The sequence below is a fragment of the Emys orbicularis genome, chromosome 1, assembly GCF_028017835.1.
Source record: "Emys orbicularis isolate rEmyOrb1 chromosome 1, rEmyOrb1.hap1, whole genome shotgun sequence".
NCBI lineage: Eukaryota > Metazoa > Chordata > Testudines > Emydidae > Emys > Emys orbicularis.
The window spans coordinates 320,738,196-320,756,356 of record NC_088683.1 but is presented as its reverse complement, the minus strand read 5'-3'; the positions used below and the strand labels follow the sequence as shown (position 1 = coordinate 320,756,356).

The following is an 18,161-nucleotide window of genomic DNA, read 5'->3' as shown; positions in this document are numbered from 1 at the left end:
CTAGTTAGAAGACGAATGTTCTTACTATTTTTTCCTTATCCCTTGTTAACATACCATTGCAAGGCTAACTCAACCCAATCACTTTGTCGGTAGCCTTAGAATGATACCATATCGTAGCCTTAGAATGATACCATATCAACAAGAGATGGGGAAAAAATAGTAAAAATATTTATACATTTGACTTCTCCCAAGTTTGCCTGGCATGCACTGAATCCCATAATTTCAAGAGGATCTAGAGTGGATGACAAACATCAGGAATTAACAAACAAAATTAAATAGGCACCGCAATAACAGATCAGATCAAATGTCTATCTAATCCAGTATCACATTTCCAACAGTACTTAATACCAGATGATTTGGGGGGGGGGGGGAGGGCGGAGGGGCACAGAGAAAAGTTTCAAGTAACACTGTGATGGACAATTATGGAATAGCCTGCTTATATGGGAATTTTCTTCCTAATCCCCACTAGTTAGGAGTGGAGTTACACCCTTAGGCATGAGGATTTTTATTCCTTATAAAATGTTTTATCTTACCTAATTAAACTGTGGGTGTTCTTATCTATATAAATGTCTAATCTACATAAATGCTCATGGCCTCAGTCACATCTTGTAGCAATGACTTCCCAGGTTAGTTTAATCATCCACTGTGTAAGGAAGTGTGTCCTATGGGCCTGATTATTTTTCCCACTTAAGTCCATGGAAATTTTGCTGTTGATTTCAAAGGGACCAGGACGCAGGGTCCTCTGTGTATTCCTGAGCTGATATTTAAGTAAGCAGTATATTTACATAAATATTAACAGAAGTCAGTACATACTAGAAAACACGTTAGCGGTAAAGCACTTAAGCAACTGATGAAGTATTGAGAAAAATTTAAATTAAACCACAATACAAAAGAAAAAGAACAGAACTATGATGGCTACTATAACACAAGTCTTACTTTTCTAACTCCTCTGGATCAAACTTCCACCATGTGTCTGGCTCATGGAATTCCACTCTGTAGCCTTTCCCTAGAGCCTACAGCAAACAAAGAAATACAGTCTGCATGATAGGTGTAACATTATTATACCAGTTTATGTTGCAACAAATAGAAAAAATATTAATGAAAACCAGATTGTTATTAAAATTAAATACGAAGCAGTCTTAGCCCACTGAACTTTAGATCACTTACCCCACAACCTCTAGGTTTCATCTTAGGCTAAAAACATGAGGTCAAGTCAATCCAAACTAGACTACCTGTTAGTGGCTATGTCAAAGAAAAAGCCTGTTCGAGGAGAGGAAGGAATGTCAACAAGGAAGACCCATTACTAGACAAAGTAGTTGCATTCGTGCTTTGTGAAGGTAGGTCTGCAAAAAAACAACAACACAACCACAGTATAACAACAATGGATTTAATTACACAGTAGTTATATTTACCATTTCCACATACGGCTTCATTTCCCAGGCTTGAGTATTAGTGTTGTCTATTATAATGGGAGATCTTCCCTGGTCCATTGCTTGTTTTGCTGCAGTAAATAAAGATTACAATACAACCCTCAATATCTGAGTGAAAAATTGGAATGAATATTCTATTTCAAGTAAAATAATGACAAGCATTTTTGTTCTACAAGAGGTTTGCATTAGTATGTCGTGATTAATTAAGCAATCTAAACTGGATTTCTATTTAATTAGATTCCACTTAAATAAGAAGGCCACAGCTTCAGGGTAAACCAACAAACAGTAATCTACTTAACAGAGACAAGTGCTAACAGAGCTATATAGTTAACAGGGAAAACTGCCTATTGCCTTCTTGATTCCTAATAAGAAGCTATGGAGGCATTTGTCGTGGGAAACAAGACAAGAAGAGTTGTTGGCTAAACTTTTATAGTTACATTTACAGTTAATTCCTAGAATAATAATTACCAGGGCCACATTACATGGAATACACATTTATTGTGACAGAGATGGCATGAAAATGCTTCTAGAAAAACTTATGCTTAAGATACTTTATTGCTTTAAGAAACTAATATTTCCATTAATAAAATCCCACATGTGTAACTGCAAACTATCAAGCCCAGAACTTTTGGCTGAGCTAGAGCATATATTTTAGAAAGACCTTCAATCTTGATTTAAAGACTTCAACCACCACATTTCTAGGTAAATTGTACTAATATCTAATTAACCTTTTTGTAAAAAAATCTGCACCCTGTTTCTGATCTTAATTTATTCTAGCTTCAGCTTCTGGTTCAGGGGTTCTCAAACTGGGGGTCGCGACCCCTCAGGAGGTCGCAAGACTATTACATGGGAGGTCATGAACTGTCAGCCTCCACCCCCAAACCCTGCTCACTTCCAGCATTTATAATAGTATTAAATGTAAAAAAGAGTTTCTAATTTATAAGGGGAGGGGTCACACTCAGAGGCTGGCTGTGTGAAAGGGGTCACCAATACAAAAGTTTGAGAACCACTTTTCTAGTCACTCCATCTTGTTATGGCTTCATGTATTAAACTGAAAAGGCCTCTACTACCAGAAATATTTCCCCCATATAGATACTTATAGACGGATCAAGTATCACCAGTCAACTTTCTTTGTTGAATGGAGTTTTAGTCTCACTGTAAGACCTCAAATCATTCTGGCAGCTCTTTTCTAAATCCTTTCCAATTTGTCAAAATCCGTTTTTAAGTGTGGAAACCAAAACGGAATGCAGTATTCCAGGAAGGACTAGCCACTAGGCAACATGGGGTGGTAAGAAGGAGGGAAGACTGACTCAAAAGCAAAAAAGGGGTAAGAAGACAAGGTGACAGCAGGCCTTTGGTCTCATGAAAGGATGGTCTCAGCCATTCTGGTTGAAAACACCATGAAAAGCATTTTGGGTAAGCAATATCTTATTAGAGAAGAGAGCATTTTGTTACTTAAGTTGTAGTAGTGAAGTCTATCACTGGAAGGGTGCACTAGAGGGACTCAGGTACAGGTCACCCTGTAACTGTGATAGTGATCACGTAATTAAAGACAGTAGCATAATGCATATGCACAAGCAACCATAATTCTGGTATTTCCTAATGTTTGACTATTTGACTTTGCAACCTTACTTTTTTAACAGTTTTTTTAAATGCAATATATAATTATAATATACAAATTGCTTTAGTATCAGTTACAATCTTTACATTTAATTTTCAAATTAATATTTTGGAGTCTAAAATTTCACTCAGAGCTAAAATCTAATCAGTAGTTTTGTAAAATAGGTATCAGGTAACTCTCAAGTGTTCTGACAGGGATAACATTAAATTACCTTTTCAGCTTTACAAAAATTTCATAAATTTTCGTTGACTGACTAATTTCCTCATTTGGGAAGTGTACTTTCATTTTTGCTTTCTTCACCATGATCCTAGTATAAGTAGTATTCAAGGCTTATATACGTGTGTAGGACTACAAAGCACTTTAGCAAGTCTATGAATAAATGTATGCACCTCCCCACCACCTACATAATGATGTAATTAATAGCTGCTTGCACCCAAAGCTGTACAAAGGCATTCATTGCAAGCTAAAACTGAAGGTAATCAGCTGTTCTGGTACTGCACAGACACACCCCAGCTTCAAAAAATAGGAATAGTTTTCCTATTAAATATTGAAATACAGAAATATTGGATAACTTAGATAAATGGATAAGGAGATATAGAGCTTTTCACCTCTAGGTCACTAGTTTGAGCTAGTCTCAGGTCAGAAATGACTAAAAATCATTATCAAATTACTAAAAATCATTATGATATGACTGTTTGCTGGCCTTTATTTATATTTTTATTTATAAAATGCCCTCTAACATATCTCAGGGACAAAAAACACTTAAGAATGTATATTTTTTGCCCTCTACCAGAAGAAGAAAAAAATTACAGTTCTCCAAAACAAAATTCCCTTCCAAAACAATCTCTTATCAAACACTGTCTCATAAGGTCAACATACCAGATTATCACTGACCAACACAGGAACATTTTTTTGAACTGAGACTATTCTATCACTGAACATTTAAATCTAGAATCTATTCACTCAAGCACTTCAGCTGACCTGATTCACCATGCTGGCTCACTGGGAGAAAAGTGGTCTTTTCTATAGCTAAGATCTAGAACAAGTAAAGCTTTTCAAGATTAAAGTCAAGCTCTGTTCTATATCGAGAAATGAATTGGAAAACTATGAAGACTTCTGTAATACATTTCCTGCATGCAGGAAACCATATTTTGCACTAGTTTTGGGCCACACTGAAGAAGTCTTGTGTACCCCAAATCAGAGCATTTTGCAGTAATCAAATCCAGAAAACACAGTGGCATGGATAACTGTGATGAGGTTTGGATGTGTAAGAAAATGTTGTAAACAACTTAAGAACATAACTGCCATACTGGGTCAGACCAAAGGTTCATCTAGCCCAGTATCCTGTCTTCCGACAGTGGCCAATGCCAGATGCCCCAGAGGGAATGAAGAGAACAGGTAATCATAAAGTGATCCATCCCCTGTCGCCCATTCCCAGTTTCTGGCAAACAGATGCTAGGGACACCATCCCTACCCATCCAGGCTAATAGCCATTGATGGACCTATTCTCTATGAATTTATCTAGTTCTTTTTTGAACTTGCCAGACAGATGTAAAAAAAAAAAAAAACACAAACAAACAAACCAAAATCCTCTCTTCACCACCTCCACACCCACCACCCAGGTTTACAGGGGTCAAAGAGCATTCCCACGTTTAAATTTCCTTGGACAAAAAACGAGCAAATAAAAGGAGTAGAAATAATTGTTTCCCTTAACCCATCAGCCACTTCTATTTTGTCTGGTTTACACAGAAAGATTATTCTCATCCAAGTCCCAATCTTGGCCAGGTGCTGAGAAAGCACAGACACATCATCATCCAGGTCTGATAAAAATGAAAATGCAGAGCAGCACGTCATTTGCATAAGGATGACCCAAAATTTCACACCATTTATAAGAGATTCTTCAGAACAGATGAGCAATTGTTCAGAACCACTCTCCAATACCTCTTGGGCCTTGTCTAGAGTAGGAAAAAGGTGCTTATTTTCAAATTGAGTTTAACTATGTATATTGGTGCTAAACGGAATTAACAACATTAGCTCAATTTTACCAGGTGAATTATAGCCTTGGCATACTAAAAATGAGCAAAGGATATAAAACTAAGTCTATACTGGTGCTAAATTGGGTTTTAAATTGAATTGAGTTAATTTGATTGAAAATAAGCACCTTTTCCCCTACTCTATACAAAGCTTTGGAGAGGAAACTTTCAACTAGTGGCCACAGGCAGGTTAACAAAACCTCACTATCAAAGATTGCTGACAGATTTTAAAGGATCAGAATAGTCAAACAACTGTTGTCCATTACCAGGAAGAGATTAGCCACCAAATGAGTTACAGTTTCATTCCAAGTGAACAAGTGTCTATATCAGAAAATCCACCACAATTACCATAGTTGGCAGTTTTAAACAAACGGCCATTGAATCAATTAACCTACTCTCTACTCCTGAAGCTGGTCCCTCTATAACACTATTGAGAAGCAGTGGATGAAGCCTACACTGTTGCTGTTCCACTATTTTGATGGAATACGAATATGTATCTGTGCTTACTTGAAAATTTCCTTTTTTTAAATAATAAGATCCACAGATCCTTTACAATAGGTACTTCAGCCTGCTTGAAGGTAGAACCAGACCTACCAGCCTGGGAATGCCCTACTTCCTGAAGTTCCCTCCAGTTCAGATAACTTCCACAGCCAGGATAATTCACACCTACTTAAATGTATAGATTGTGCTAAATATACTTTGAGGAAAAACACAACAATTTCTCCTACTGCAAAGCAAGGTAAATTCTAACTAATAGCAACAAACCCAAATCCTTGGATGTCAATTTCCATCTCTATTCTTTATGATCTATTTGTCTCCATGGTGGGCCAGATCTGTGGACCTTATTACTTAAAGAAAGAAAATTTTCAAGTAAGCATGGATAAATTTTCTTGTTCTTGGTGCATAGATCCACAGATCCATTACAACGGGATTTTCATAACAGTGTCCTACCACAATGGGAAGCAGGTACATGCTTTAAAAATGGACTTCCAAAACAAAGTAAATTATATAAATATTGCCTCCATCCTTCCTTGGGCATTAAGGTGTGGATAAAATTTCTGCCCAAAGAAAGGAAATGGCATTGGCTAAGACTGGATGAGCAAATATTCAGAATATGGTGAAGTCTGGCAGATCTCAATAGCAGAGACATGACTACTCTGTCCTGACACTGTCAATGCTCCTAAGGACTGGACTTTGATGCTTAACTGAACGAGGAATATTTCTTGAATTTATTTAAGGAATGAATGCTATGACAGCTGTCTGAATTAAAAGTACAATACTAAATCTCAGTTAAAAAGCTCTCAATTTATTTAAAAAAAAAAAAAGAAACATCTGATTGAAGATAGTAGCTATCTGGAGGTCTACTCTAATGGATAGGAAGTATAACAACCCTTCCTGCAAGGTTTCAATCTGGGCAATGCTGTAAGGAGCAGGACACCATGCCTGTGTGACACATTGACTGTGTGAGATTAGGGTGAGATTGATGCCCTAAAGAGATATTTAATGTTGGGATGTGTAAAAAACTGCCTTTTATTGAATATGCTGAGAACATTATACTACAGAGCCTTGACCTTTTTGCTGGGACACTCATGCTCTCACAATAATGCGCTCCAGGCTATGGCCACTCAAGGATATGTTTCACTGATTTAACATGGTAGTTATTCTACTGGCTGGTGCACAGTCCACAGTTTAAGTTCTATTTGTTTCCTTCTCTTTTGGAGTCCATGACAGCAATAAGTCACCTCATCCAAATATTCATTTTAAACCTGTCCCAGAGGAAGGATTCGTTTTGCAACAGCAGATCTCTTCTGTGAAATAGGGACATCTAAAGATCCATTTCTATGTTAACCAGACCTGAGAACCACAGCACCTTCTTCCAGAAAGGCTTAAATGATATTTTACTGTTTTCTCATTCCTATATTTTGTATTGTTCTGGGGAACAGTGGAAAAGGTGGGAAGACATATAGGAGGGACCCTGCACAACTTAGCAAGATGTCACTCACCACCTTACTTCCTGGGTCCTGACACACAGAGAGGCCTCAGGGCACTTATTTACTGTTTCCAGGTGCAAAGAGGTCAATCATCAGCCCACCAAATTGATTTAAAATTAGCAAGTTATTTCTGGGTGTAGAAGTCACTCTGCTAATCTGACTTTTGCCATGTGTAAATCTTGATGACCACTGCCTCCTTGATGGGCAGTGCACACAGAGAGAGAGGAAACTCTGCTCCACCGAAGACAGAATTTCTCTCTGGGATAGAGCTGATTATGTTCTTCCCATATATTATGAAAATCTATCAGTTACGTTGACTATCATGACCCAAACAGGTCTGTTATCCATAGAAGGAGCAATGCTCTGATATCTCAGTTCAATTCATTGTGTTCCAGCTAGTGGATGCCATGATCTCCCTTTTTTTGGTACCCTGATCTGGAGGAACCCTTCAAAATATCTGATTTTCTACATACACCAGTTATAGGAGCACAGAACATACAAATGGAGCTTGTTCTCTGCCAACAGATAAGACAGTGCAAGATATGGAGGGGATACCCAAATCTACTGGATAAGTATCGTATGAACAGTATCGTATGTGTACGATATCAGAATTCCTAAAAGGCTCCAATAAGAATTGGATTTTTGTTTCTGTGACAGCACTTGTTTTCCCTTATGGCCATCTTCATCTTCTGTTAACATTTTTCTGAGATGAATGTTCCTTTGTACCTAATGGTATTAATTCTCATCACAGGCCTATGACTGAATTCCTTGGAACCATATGTCTGTGTTTGTCCTGAATCCAAAGGAACTCCAGGAACTGCATCACTCTGGGTGTGTTTGCTTCTTCAGCTTTCTATCTGTACAGAACCCCGATAAGACAAATAGTTGGACAAGAGATGAGTGAATTTCCTTCTTCCCTAAAGCGAATATTATTGGTACCCTGATCCTGGCGAGAGACCCTTGGAGCACACATAAGATCATACGGTAAAGATAGAAATTGGAAAACATAAAAATTGCCTGATGATGGTAAAATGGGAAGGCTTTGATGACAAACCGGCATTAGGAACTTATTTAGATGTTTCAGAGAAGGACATTGCTCTGCCTGACCCCAATTTTGTGTGACTAGAACTAGGAGCAGGTTACAATGCTATGATTGTAAGTAGCTGGGAATGGGACAAAGATATTTCTGAAATTCTTCCAAAGCTCCATAGGTAGTTCACTCTGGACAATGTCCAGTGACCCCATTTGATCAAAGTTACAGGTAAGACCTTTTGCCCGCAAAATAAGAGAGCCTGTCACAAATCAGGTGTCTACCTCCAGTTAAAGCTGGTTGTGAGACCCGCAGATACCTCTGAAGCAACAGAGGACAGTTACTGACCTGGCACTTGTTCTAGCTACCACTTGTAAAGATGTATTTTCATCGGCTACACTTCACAAACTTCTTCAATTTGCCATATGACCTGTATTCCTTTTGATGATGTCTGGCAGGAGTCAGAACTGTAAAGACTCTTCTGTTGATCATGAGCAGCCTCAGCTTTCTATAAAGTTTCCCATTGTATCACTAAGATAGCTGGGAACTGATTTGTCTGAGCATCTAATTCCAAGGTCCAAAGCCCCATATACATGCATGAAACAAATATGAATCCCTTTTTTCTCCTTTCCAGGGAAAAGTCCTTAGGCCAGGCAATTTTTAGGTTGCAATAATCTCCACTTATGTTAGAGCTGCTTGTGAAAGCATGGGGAGACACTCAGCGTGTCAGATGACAGTTCATATTGGTTTATTTTTGTTCGTCTGATGCCACCTAAAAGTTTCCATGCCCAAAGGAGAAGGCTGCGATGAGATGATGCATGACTGAACTTGGCTAGCTGTAAAGGGTCTGTATAGTGAAGAGGCCATTCTTTCAAGTAAAAATCTCCCTGAGTTCAAAACACTGAATCCCTGACCGCAGGGGAAAACAGCCACATTTATCTATGACACCAATCCTATGTTAAATATTGACTAGTGAACACTGAGGAATCTTCTGGCCTTATAAAATGGAGGCCAGGGCAGAAATAAATAAATGGTGAGTCAAGAGGCCCAACACTGCCCACTGTTTCTTTCACATCTGGGTTGCTGTCTCTTTCATTACCCCATAGCCATTTGTCTGATGGGAAGGGATGGAAGTGATGACGAGAGACATGGCAACCTGCAACAGAGGTTGGAAACAATAACCTGGATATTACGGCATGGTGATGCACAGTAGCAGCTGGGAATGACAGCATGATACTTTCCCAGGCTTTTTGGTCTGGCCAGAAATCCCTATCCCTTTAGTACATCTTCCCAGAGTGCATAAGGAAAAGTATATGGCTACAACCTTTCTTGGGTAAGAAACTGCAGACCTCCTATATGTTGTTTCACAATACTCAGTACTCTATTGTCTAACAGTGTCTATCCTCTGCTGTGTTATTTGTTTAAATGTATTTTATATTTGATTTTCTAACTCTGATTTCATCTGCTGGCCTTCCTCCTGCAAGCAGGAAGAATTCCCTTTGCATGTGTGTTAAGTGGGGGGGGGGAGGTGCACGCCTAGAGGAATCAACACGTCTATGGCCTGGTCCAGGGGTCGGCAACCTTTCAGAAGTGGTGTGCCGAGTGTTCATTTATTCACTCTGATTTAAGGTTTCGCGTGCCAGTAATACATTTTAACGTTTTTAGAAGGTCTCTTTCTATAAGTCTATAATATATAACTAAACTATTGTTGTATGTAAAGTAAATAAGGTTTTTAAAATGTTTAAGAGGCTTCATTTAAAATTAAATTAAAATGCAGAGCCCCCCGGACCGGTGGCCAGGACCCGGGCAGTGTGAGTGCTACTGAAAATCAGCTCGCGTGCCGCCTTCGGCACGCGTGCCATAGGTTGCCTACCCCTGGCCTAGTCTTTTCTGCACTGATCTGCCCTGCTGCACTTTGAAGGCGAGCAGAGGAACTCTCACTGAGGATTATCTGCCCTGCTGCACTTTGTGAAGGTCAGCAGGGGAAACAGCGCCAATTTTAATATTAATTTATTCCCTCTTTGGGAGTTTGCCCTCATAATCCTGCTTCAGAAGGGGGAGTGAAACTGGTCCCAAATTGCTCCAGAAATATTTCAAGTGGCTACTGATATCTCTGTCATCAATGAGGCTGGACGTATTTGTTTTCCTTTCGGGTCTCTCAGGATGGCCCTGTCCTGGTGCTCAAAGATGGGCTTCCCCAGGAGCTCCACCCCTCTCTACTGCCTGGGATCCACATGGTCCAGATAGGTCAGTGTTTCCCAGAAGGACTCAGCCTGGAATAGGAGTAGGGATTCCTAGAGGAGGCAGTTCTAGAGTTGAGAGGATGGGGAAGGAGCTGGGTCCAAAGGCCCTTTACCACTGTCTCTAGTATTGGCAGCATCCATGCTGTGTCCGATTCCCTCCACTTGTGACCTACAGAACAGTGGAAGGGGACAGGGAGGAGGCAGTTGAGCTCCTCAGTCAGAGGTACAGCTGCTGGTGCAGGCTATAGGAACTCAGATGTAATCTTCCATCTAGTGTGCTGCCCTTCTGGCTTCACTCCCCTCATGGGAAGGGAAAAGGGAGCAGCTGCTTGCCCTAGAGCCAGTTTCATTCCAGTCCTACCTGACTCCTTTCCTACTGGGCAAAGAGGGTCTGAAGCAACGCCACCAAGCCTGAGCTGCATCTTGCCCAGCAAAGCTGGCTTCCCCAGTACTGTCTGGTTCCTTTTCTTCCCAGGAACAGGTGAGGGAACAAGCCAACCCTGCCATGCCTGGGCGGAGAGGGAAACTGTCCTGCCTGCAGAGCCAGCTGAGATACCCAGTGAGACACTAAGTAAGTGGGGGAGCAGGAGACAAAAGGGCCTTCCTTTTGCCTCTAGCTTTTCTTGACCTAGCTTGGACCCTGAAGCCTGCAGAGGCACCATTCGCTGCAAACACCTCAGAAAGGGAATCAGAGCTGAGGGGACAACTGCCCCCAAAATCAAGTGCAGCCATGGGACATGACTGGGAATTAGACAGAAACATTACTGAGGACAGGTGTTAGTCTAAAATTTTGAAATAAAAGTCAGGAATTTCCCACAGAAAAGTTCTGTGGCAGGGAGGGGTGGCAGAGATGCTGGTCACTGGAGGGAACTTCAGGACACAGTGTGTTCCCCTGCTACCAGTGACTAACAGATCTGGTTCTGCCCTGAATCTGCAAGCAGGCTGAAGTACCCACTGTAATAGATCTGTGGATTTTGCACAAAGAAGAAAAAGGATTTTTGTCTATGGTCTTCTCACATCTGAATCTTTAGTTTTAAAGAAGGGTACAGAAGTTATGTATTTGTGAATTCCATGTAAACTGACCACTGACACTTGTATATACATGTTTATGCTATACATGCACATTCTAACCATTCGAGATCTAAAATAATTCCTCTACTGTGTTCACACCTCTCTTCTGGTTCCAGTCATGAGCATCACCAAGCTGAGCAACGTTATATGTATATCCATCTTGCTGACGAAAATAATCATCGGTGCTGAACACCACGCCATCACGATTTTGACCAAGTAGAATACTGTCAAACAAAGGAAAAAGCAAAACCATTACAAATTAGCCAAATCTTATTCTTTAGAGGGTAAACAATAAAGTGATATAGGGAAGTTTAATGTTGTACTATTTTTGATCTTCGATACCTTCAGTTTTGTCGCTAAAAGAAACCCAACAATTTCCAACCCAAAATTAAGCATTTTCTTTTATCTCCGCTGTTTCCTTATTTGTTGGTTTTTCTCCCTTCCTCACAGGATGCACATTTGTGCCTACTTTCCATGACAGTAACAACTGAGCACATTCCAAATCTTTTAATGTATATATTTTCACAACACTCCTGGGAAGTATTACTCCCATCTTGCAGGTGGGTAGTATGGGATACAATCACACAGGGTGTTTGTGGCAGAGTTTGGAATTGAATTGGGTCTCCTGAGTCAGAGACCAGTGCCCTAACCACTAGACCATCCTTTCTCTCATTTGTACCTGTGCAACTCTAGCACATTGTTTCTCAAATGCGGCCACCATGGCCGCATGCAGCCGCCAGGGGCTTTTCTAGCGGCCACACCCTCCTGTGCTGTGATGGGGTGGGGGTGAGTGGCAAAATAGCAGCCTCTCCCCCTCCCTGTTGCTCCTGGATGCACCATGATAGTGTTGATTGCTGGGGCTGCCAGCAGCAGTTGGGCTCTGCCCCCCTCTGGAGACACCTGAGGCACAAGGCTGGAGGATCAGGCAGCCAGTGAATTCCCCACCTTCCCAGGGCAGTGGGGCTCAGGCTTTGGCCTTCAGCCCTGGGGTGGCAGGGCGGCAGGTTCTGGCTGAGGGACTTTGGGCTCCAGTCCCGGGCTCCGGCTATGAAGCGGTAGACCCCAGGCTCCAAGGCTTTGGGCTCCAGCCCCCCACTGCCTCTCCCAGCCCCCCATCCAGGGCTTGGCAGGGCAGGGCTGAGTAAGTCAGCAGTGAAACGTGATACTGGCATGTTTGTTAATATCACTTTTCACAACAGACTTTCTAACTAGCAATAAATAAATAACAATGTTTTGGACTGTCTATGTGCATATTTATTTGTTTTTTCCTAAAGCTAATTAAGTATTTTAGGGAAAAGTGTGAGAGCGGCCACCAGCAAGAGTTGGTAGCCATACTCTGAGGCCACCAAAAAATTTGTCCTGAGAACCCTTGCTCTAGTATGTAGTACTGTACATGCCTAGCTGGAGCAGCACAGTAAAACTAACAAGACTTACACGTCAATTACTCTATTGCTGCTGCACAGGCAAGAAAAACAGGCAGTGACAGCAGAACCAATGTAATAATCCTGCAGGGCTGTTCTACTGAGGAAAGTCAGAACTGCAACAGTAACTTATTTTAAAATAAGACAAGCAATTTGATTTCTCTCTCCCCCCCCCCCCGCCCCAAATTTAACTTCTCCCACTTTTGGTCACAAAGAGAAATCATTTGATGATTCCTTCTACCCTCCATCTTTCCTAAACTTGGAAAACACTGTTTTAGTGTCACTGCATGCACTCTTAGCTCAACCAGGAAAAAAAAAAAGCAGTCATTCCTCCATCAATGTAATACTAAATCTAATCATCACACTATCACTCCCTAATGCCAAAAAATTAAATATCTTAATTTTAATAATTAAGCGTTTACATTTCATAATTATTTGATGCACAGTATTTTTTAATTTAAAATAAAACCTTTGCCAACACTTTAAATAAATAAATATTTACTTCTATGCATTAAACAATCTTGGTTGACAATAGTTTCTTAAAAAGCTTTAAAGAAATGGCGAAGAAAAAGAGAAAGCAGAAATTCATATAACATAAATCATTCTCCTTTTGTTGCTCTTCTTTCCTTTACCTGTTCTCTTACTAATTTATCCTCCTAAACCACCTCACCTCCCTCTCCACTTTAAACATTTTCTTTTAAAATTTGTCAATGCCAGTTTGGTATTGTATCATGGACTGGATCCATTTAATACTACTAATTTTTTAATTCAGACATCCTAACACTTAATTATTAGTTATTTAACGAATCAAGTGTTTTCAGATTTCAAATATACAGAGCCAGGAAATTATTATTTTATAAAAGCCATATCATCCCCCAAACAAATCCATCAAGTGCCCTCTGCAGCTCCTGTAGTATCCATCAGAAGAACAGTATGTACATAATTAAGGCCACAATCTATCAATGTAACACTATGAAGCCCCACTGAAGCCATGGGAGGTCTGTCTGTGCAGTTCTTTTTAAGGGAATATGCATTTTATTTTCACTGGAAATGCTACTGCAATCTCAAATATACAAATCAGTAATGCAAAAGCAGTTCTGTCTTGGGAAAACATATCACTCAGTGTCACCAAAATCTACTATACACACATTTTTATAATTCTATATTTTTATCTAATGTTGTCATCAGCTACCATGATAAATAAGCCATTACAGAAGAGGTCTCAATTTTTAAATGAATGATTTTATTCTTTTCAATTTTTAAATTCTGAATAAAACTAAAATTAACAAACTTTTGTTTTATCCAAAATTCATTTAAATATTGCCTAGTTTTGCCAAAACGTATTTGTGAATGAGCAACGTTGATTTATTACAGCTCAGTTATAGGAACAGAATTATCTGCTACCTCACCAGCACAATCAAAATCTCAACCCCTGGGCAGAATGAGACTTCTTAATATATTCATATTTATCTGCCACTTCTTAGACCCACTATTACTTTAACAGGTTTCAAGTAAACATGGTTAAATTTGTATGTACACAGCAGTCTTTCTGTCACTACCAACACATGTCCACAACTATCACACTGATATCTCTATCAGTGCATTCTGGGAAATCTAGGCAGCTATGCTATATTGCCTTAAAAGGAGACAGAGTAGCCAGAGGATAAGAAATAGAGCAGTATGTGGGGCCTTGTACTCTGGGATGTCCTACAGCTTAGAGACCAGGAAAGGAGGAGAACAGGCCAAATCACAAATAACGTAGAAGCATAAGTGTGTCCATTTGCACTCTCAATTACCATACCTGTCCATAAAAATTTGCAATAATAACTTTACTAGTTAAAAGTTTCGTTATTACACAATTCTCTCCTCTAACTTTGTGCACAGAACCCACTGTCATCAGCAAGAGACTGGTTGTGGATCATTAGTATATAATCTAACATTGTAGACCAGTCACAAAACCACACATCTTCTTTAAAAATTCAACCACAGAAGGAATCTGACATGCCACTCTGCCAGATCAATCATGAAGATAAAGCTCATAACACAGTACCTAATCTGTGTATATTTTATATTACTTATTCATTTATAGTGTCCTAACACAGCAATTTATAATGGCATTAAGAATAATGAAGTCCAAAAGTTACTAATGATCCAAGTAGTATGATCAAGACTGTGCTAAGAACAATTTTTTTTTCTTCCCCCACCCCTATAGATAGGGTTACATAAACATCTTTATCAACATATGTAATACAATTTATGACATGACATTTTAAATGTATAATTCCATATACTTTTGGTTCAATTGTTCAACAGTAAACTGAGTGGAATATTTTTTCCTTTAGCAAAAGATTTGTTGGGCTGGTTTGGGATATAACATATAAGAATTTGAACACAATTTTCCTCCTGGGCAAATAAAGCTCATAGTACTGAGGCCTTTTTAACAACTTTGAGGTAAATGGTGAGTTTTGCCCATGTCTGACAACACTTCATTTCTCCCCCTCCCCCCATCAAAATTTATTCTATAGATACTACATTCCAAGTCAGGAAGCCATGATTTCAGACAAGTAGCTGATTTTCTTATTCAGCTAAAGATGATTCTGCATTTGGCAATGAGATCCAGCTTCCATATTATTCACCTACTGTATAAAACACATGTACTTCAGGTGTCGCTATTCTCCCCAAGCAATAACTGACAATTCAGTAGATTCTTATAAACAAAAATATCTCCTATCTTAAGAGAAAGTACCTACCTTAATGAAACAGCTAGTAGATAACTAGGCCACAATACACCAACTGGCTGCATACAGCCATATTCATGCACCTCTGTGGAGCCCCAATGACTTCAACAAGTCTCTCTGCAAGGCTAAATGTGGGACCTGCATTTTTATTTTAAATTTTACAGTGTTGTTATGTACAATTGACATAGCGTTTTATGTTGTACTGACACATATCGAGCACATTCTGCTGTATTCTCCTATTTGCTAAAGTCAACATTGACAATGGCACGAAAGTCCTGCAATCCCAGAAACACAATAAATTATTTTATTTTCCATGTATTGGTTACCCCCAGCCAAAACTCTGACTACAGCACAATTAAAACTGTCATAACAAATAGATTAAAATTAGGGCTGTCGATTAATCAGTTAACTCATGCAATTAACTCAAAAAAATTAATTGCGATTAATCGCAGTTTTAATCTCACTGTTAAACAATAGAATACCAATTGAAATTTAGTAAATATTTTTGGATGTTTTTCTACATTTTCAAATATAACAATTTCAATTACAACACAGAATACAAAGTATATAGTGCTCATTTTATATTATTTTATTACAATATTTGCACTGTAAAAATGATAAACAAAACATAAGAACGGCCATACTGGGTCAGACCAAAGGTCCATCCAGCCCAGTATCCTGTCTACCGACAGTGACCAATGCCAGGTGTCCCAGAGGGAGTGAACCTAACAGGTAATGGTCAAGTGATCTCTCTCCTGCCATCCATCTCCACCCTCTGACAACAGAGGCTAGGGACACCATTCCTTACCTATTCTGGCTAATAGCCATTAATGGACTTAACCTCCATGAATTTATCTAGCTCTTTTAAACCCTGTTATAGTCCTAGCCTTCACAACTTCCTCAGGCAAGGAGTTCTACAGGTTGACTGTGTGCTGTCTGAAGAAGGACTTCCTTTTATGTGTTATAAACCTGCTGCCCATCAATTTCATTTGGTGGCCCCTAGTTCTTATATTATGGGAACAAGTAAATAACTTTTCCTTATTCACTTTCTCCACACCACTCATGATTTTATATACCTCTATCATATCCCCCCTTAGTCTCCTCTTTTCCAAGCTGAAAAGTCCTAGCCTCTTTAATCTCCTCATATGGGACCCGTTCCAACCCCCTAATCATTTTAGTTGCCCTTCTCTGAACCTTTTCCAATGCCAGTATATCTTTTTTGAGATGAGGAGATCACATCTGTATGCAGTATTCAAGATGTGGGCGTACCATGGATTTATATAAGGGCAATAAGATATTCTCCGTCTTATTCTCTATCCCTTTTTTAATGATTCCTAACATCCTGTTTGCTTTTTTGACTGCCGCTGCACACTGCGTAGATGTCTTCAGATCCACGATGACTCCAAGATCTCTTTCCTGATTAGTTGTAGCTCAATATGATGGGGGCTAATTTTATGAATAGTTGGGGTTATTTTTTCCAATGTGCATTACTTTACATTTATCCACATTACATTTCATTTGCCATTTTGTTGCCTAATCACTTAGTTTTGTGAGATCTTTTTGAAGTTCTTCACAGTCTGCTTTGGTCTTAACTATCTTGAGCCATTTAGTCTCATCTGCAAACTTTGCCACCTCACTGTTTACCCCTTTCTGCAGATCACTTAACGATCTTAAGTAATTTTGTTTCATCTGCAAATTTTTCCATCTCACGGTTTATCCCTTTTTTCAGATCATTTATTAATATGTTGAATAGCACTGATCCCAGTACAGACCCCTGGGGGACACCACTTTTTACCTCTCTCCATTCTGAAAACTGACCATTTATTTCTGCCCTTTGTTTCCTATCTTTTAACCAGTTACTGATCCATGAGAAGACCTACCCTCTTATGCCATGACAGCTTACTTTGCTTAAGAGCCTTTGGTGAGGGACCCTATCACAAAGGGCTTCTGAGAGGCTAAGTACACTATATCCACTGGGTCACCAGCGTCCACATGCTTCTTAACCCCCTCAAAGAATTCTAGTAGACTGATGAGGCATGATTTCCCTTTACAAAGGCCAGGTTGACTTTTCGCCAACAAACTGTGTTCATCTATGTGTCTGATAATTCTGTTCTTTACTAAAGTTTCAACTAATTTGCCTGGTTCTGAAATTAGGCTTACTGATCTGTAATCCCGGGATCGACTCTGGAGCCTTTTTTTTAAAAAATTGGCATCACATTAGCTATCCTCCAGTCATCTGGTACAGAAGCTGATTTAAATGTAGGTTTCATACCACAGTTAATAGTTCTGCGATTTCACATCTGAGTTCCTTCAAAACTCTTGGTGAATACCATCTGATCCTGGTGACTTATTACTGTTTAATTTATCAATTTGTTCCAAAAACTCCTCAACTGACACCTCAATCTGGGACAGTTCCTCAGATTTGTCACCTAAAAAGAATGGCTCAGGTGTGGGATTAAAAGATAACATTTAATAAGAAGCTAAACTATTACTAAGGTGAGTAAAGGGATACAAAAATAGAAATATGTCACTTGCAACAGGCGTGAAACAACAAAACAAATATTAAAAGAGCCAACACTTAAA

The 18,161-nt window shown here is 39.4% G+C and overlaps 1 protein-coding gene across 1 annotated transcript in view; it reads right to left on the bottom strand.

The window, feature by feature from the left end:
* The window catches only part of LOC135878182 (NEDD4-binding protein 2-like 2), a 100,619-nt gene that overhangs the window by 68,571 nt on the left and 13,887 nt on the right, over positions 1-18,161 (bottom strand). Inside the window, exons 4-6 of the mRNA XM_065403774.1 lie at positions 11,519-11,643; positions 1,413-1,501; positions 937-1,013 (exon numbers count right to left, since the gene is read on the bottom strand). Coding sequence (XP_065259846.1) covers positions 937-1,013; positions 1,413-1,501; positions 11,519-11,643 — 291 coding nt within the window. The remainder of the gene's footprint in view (positions 1-936; positions 1,014-1,412; positions 1,502-11,518; positions 11,644-18,161) is intronic.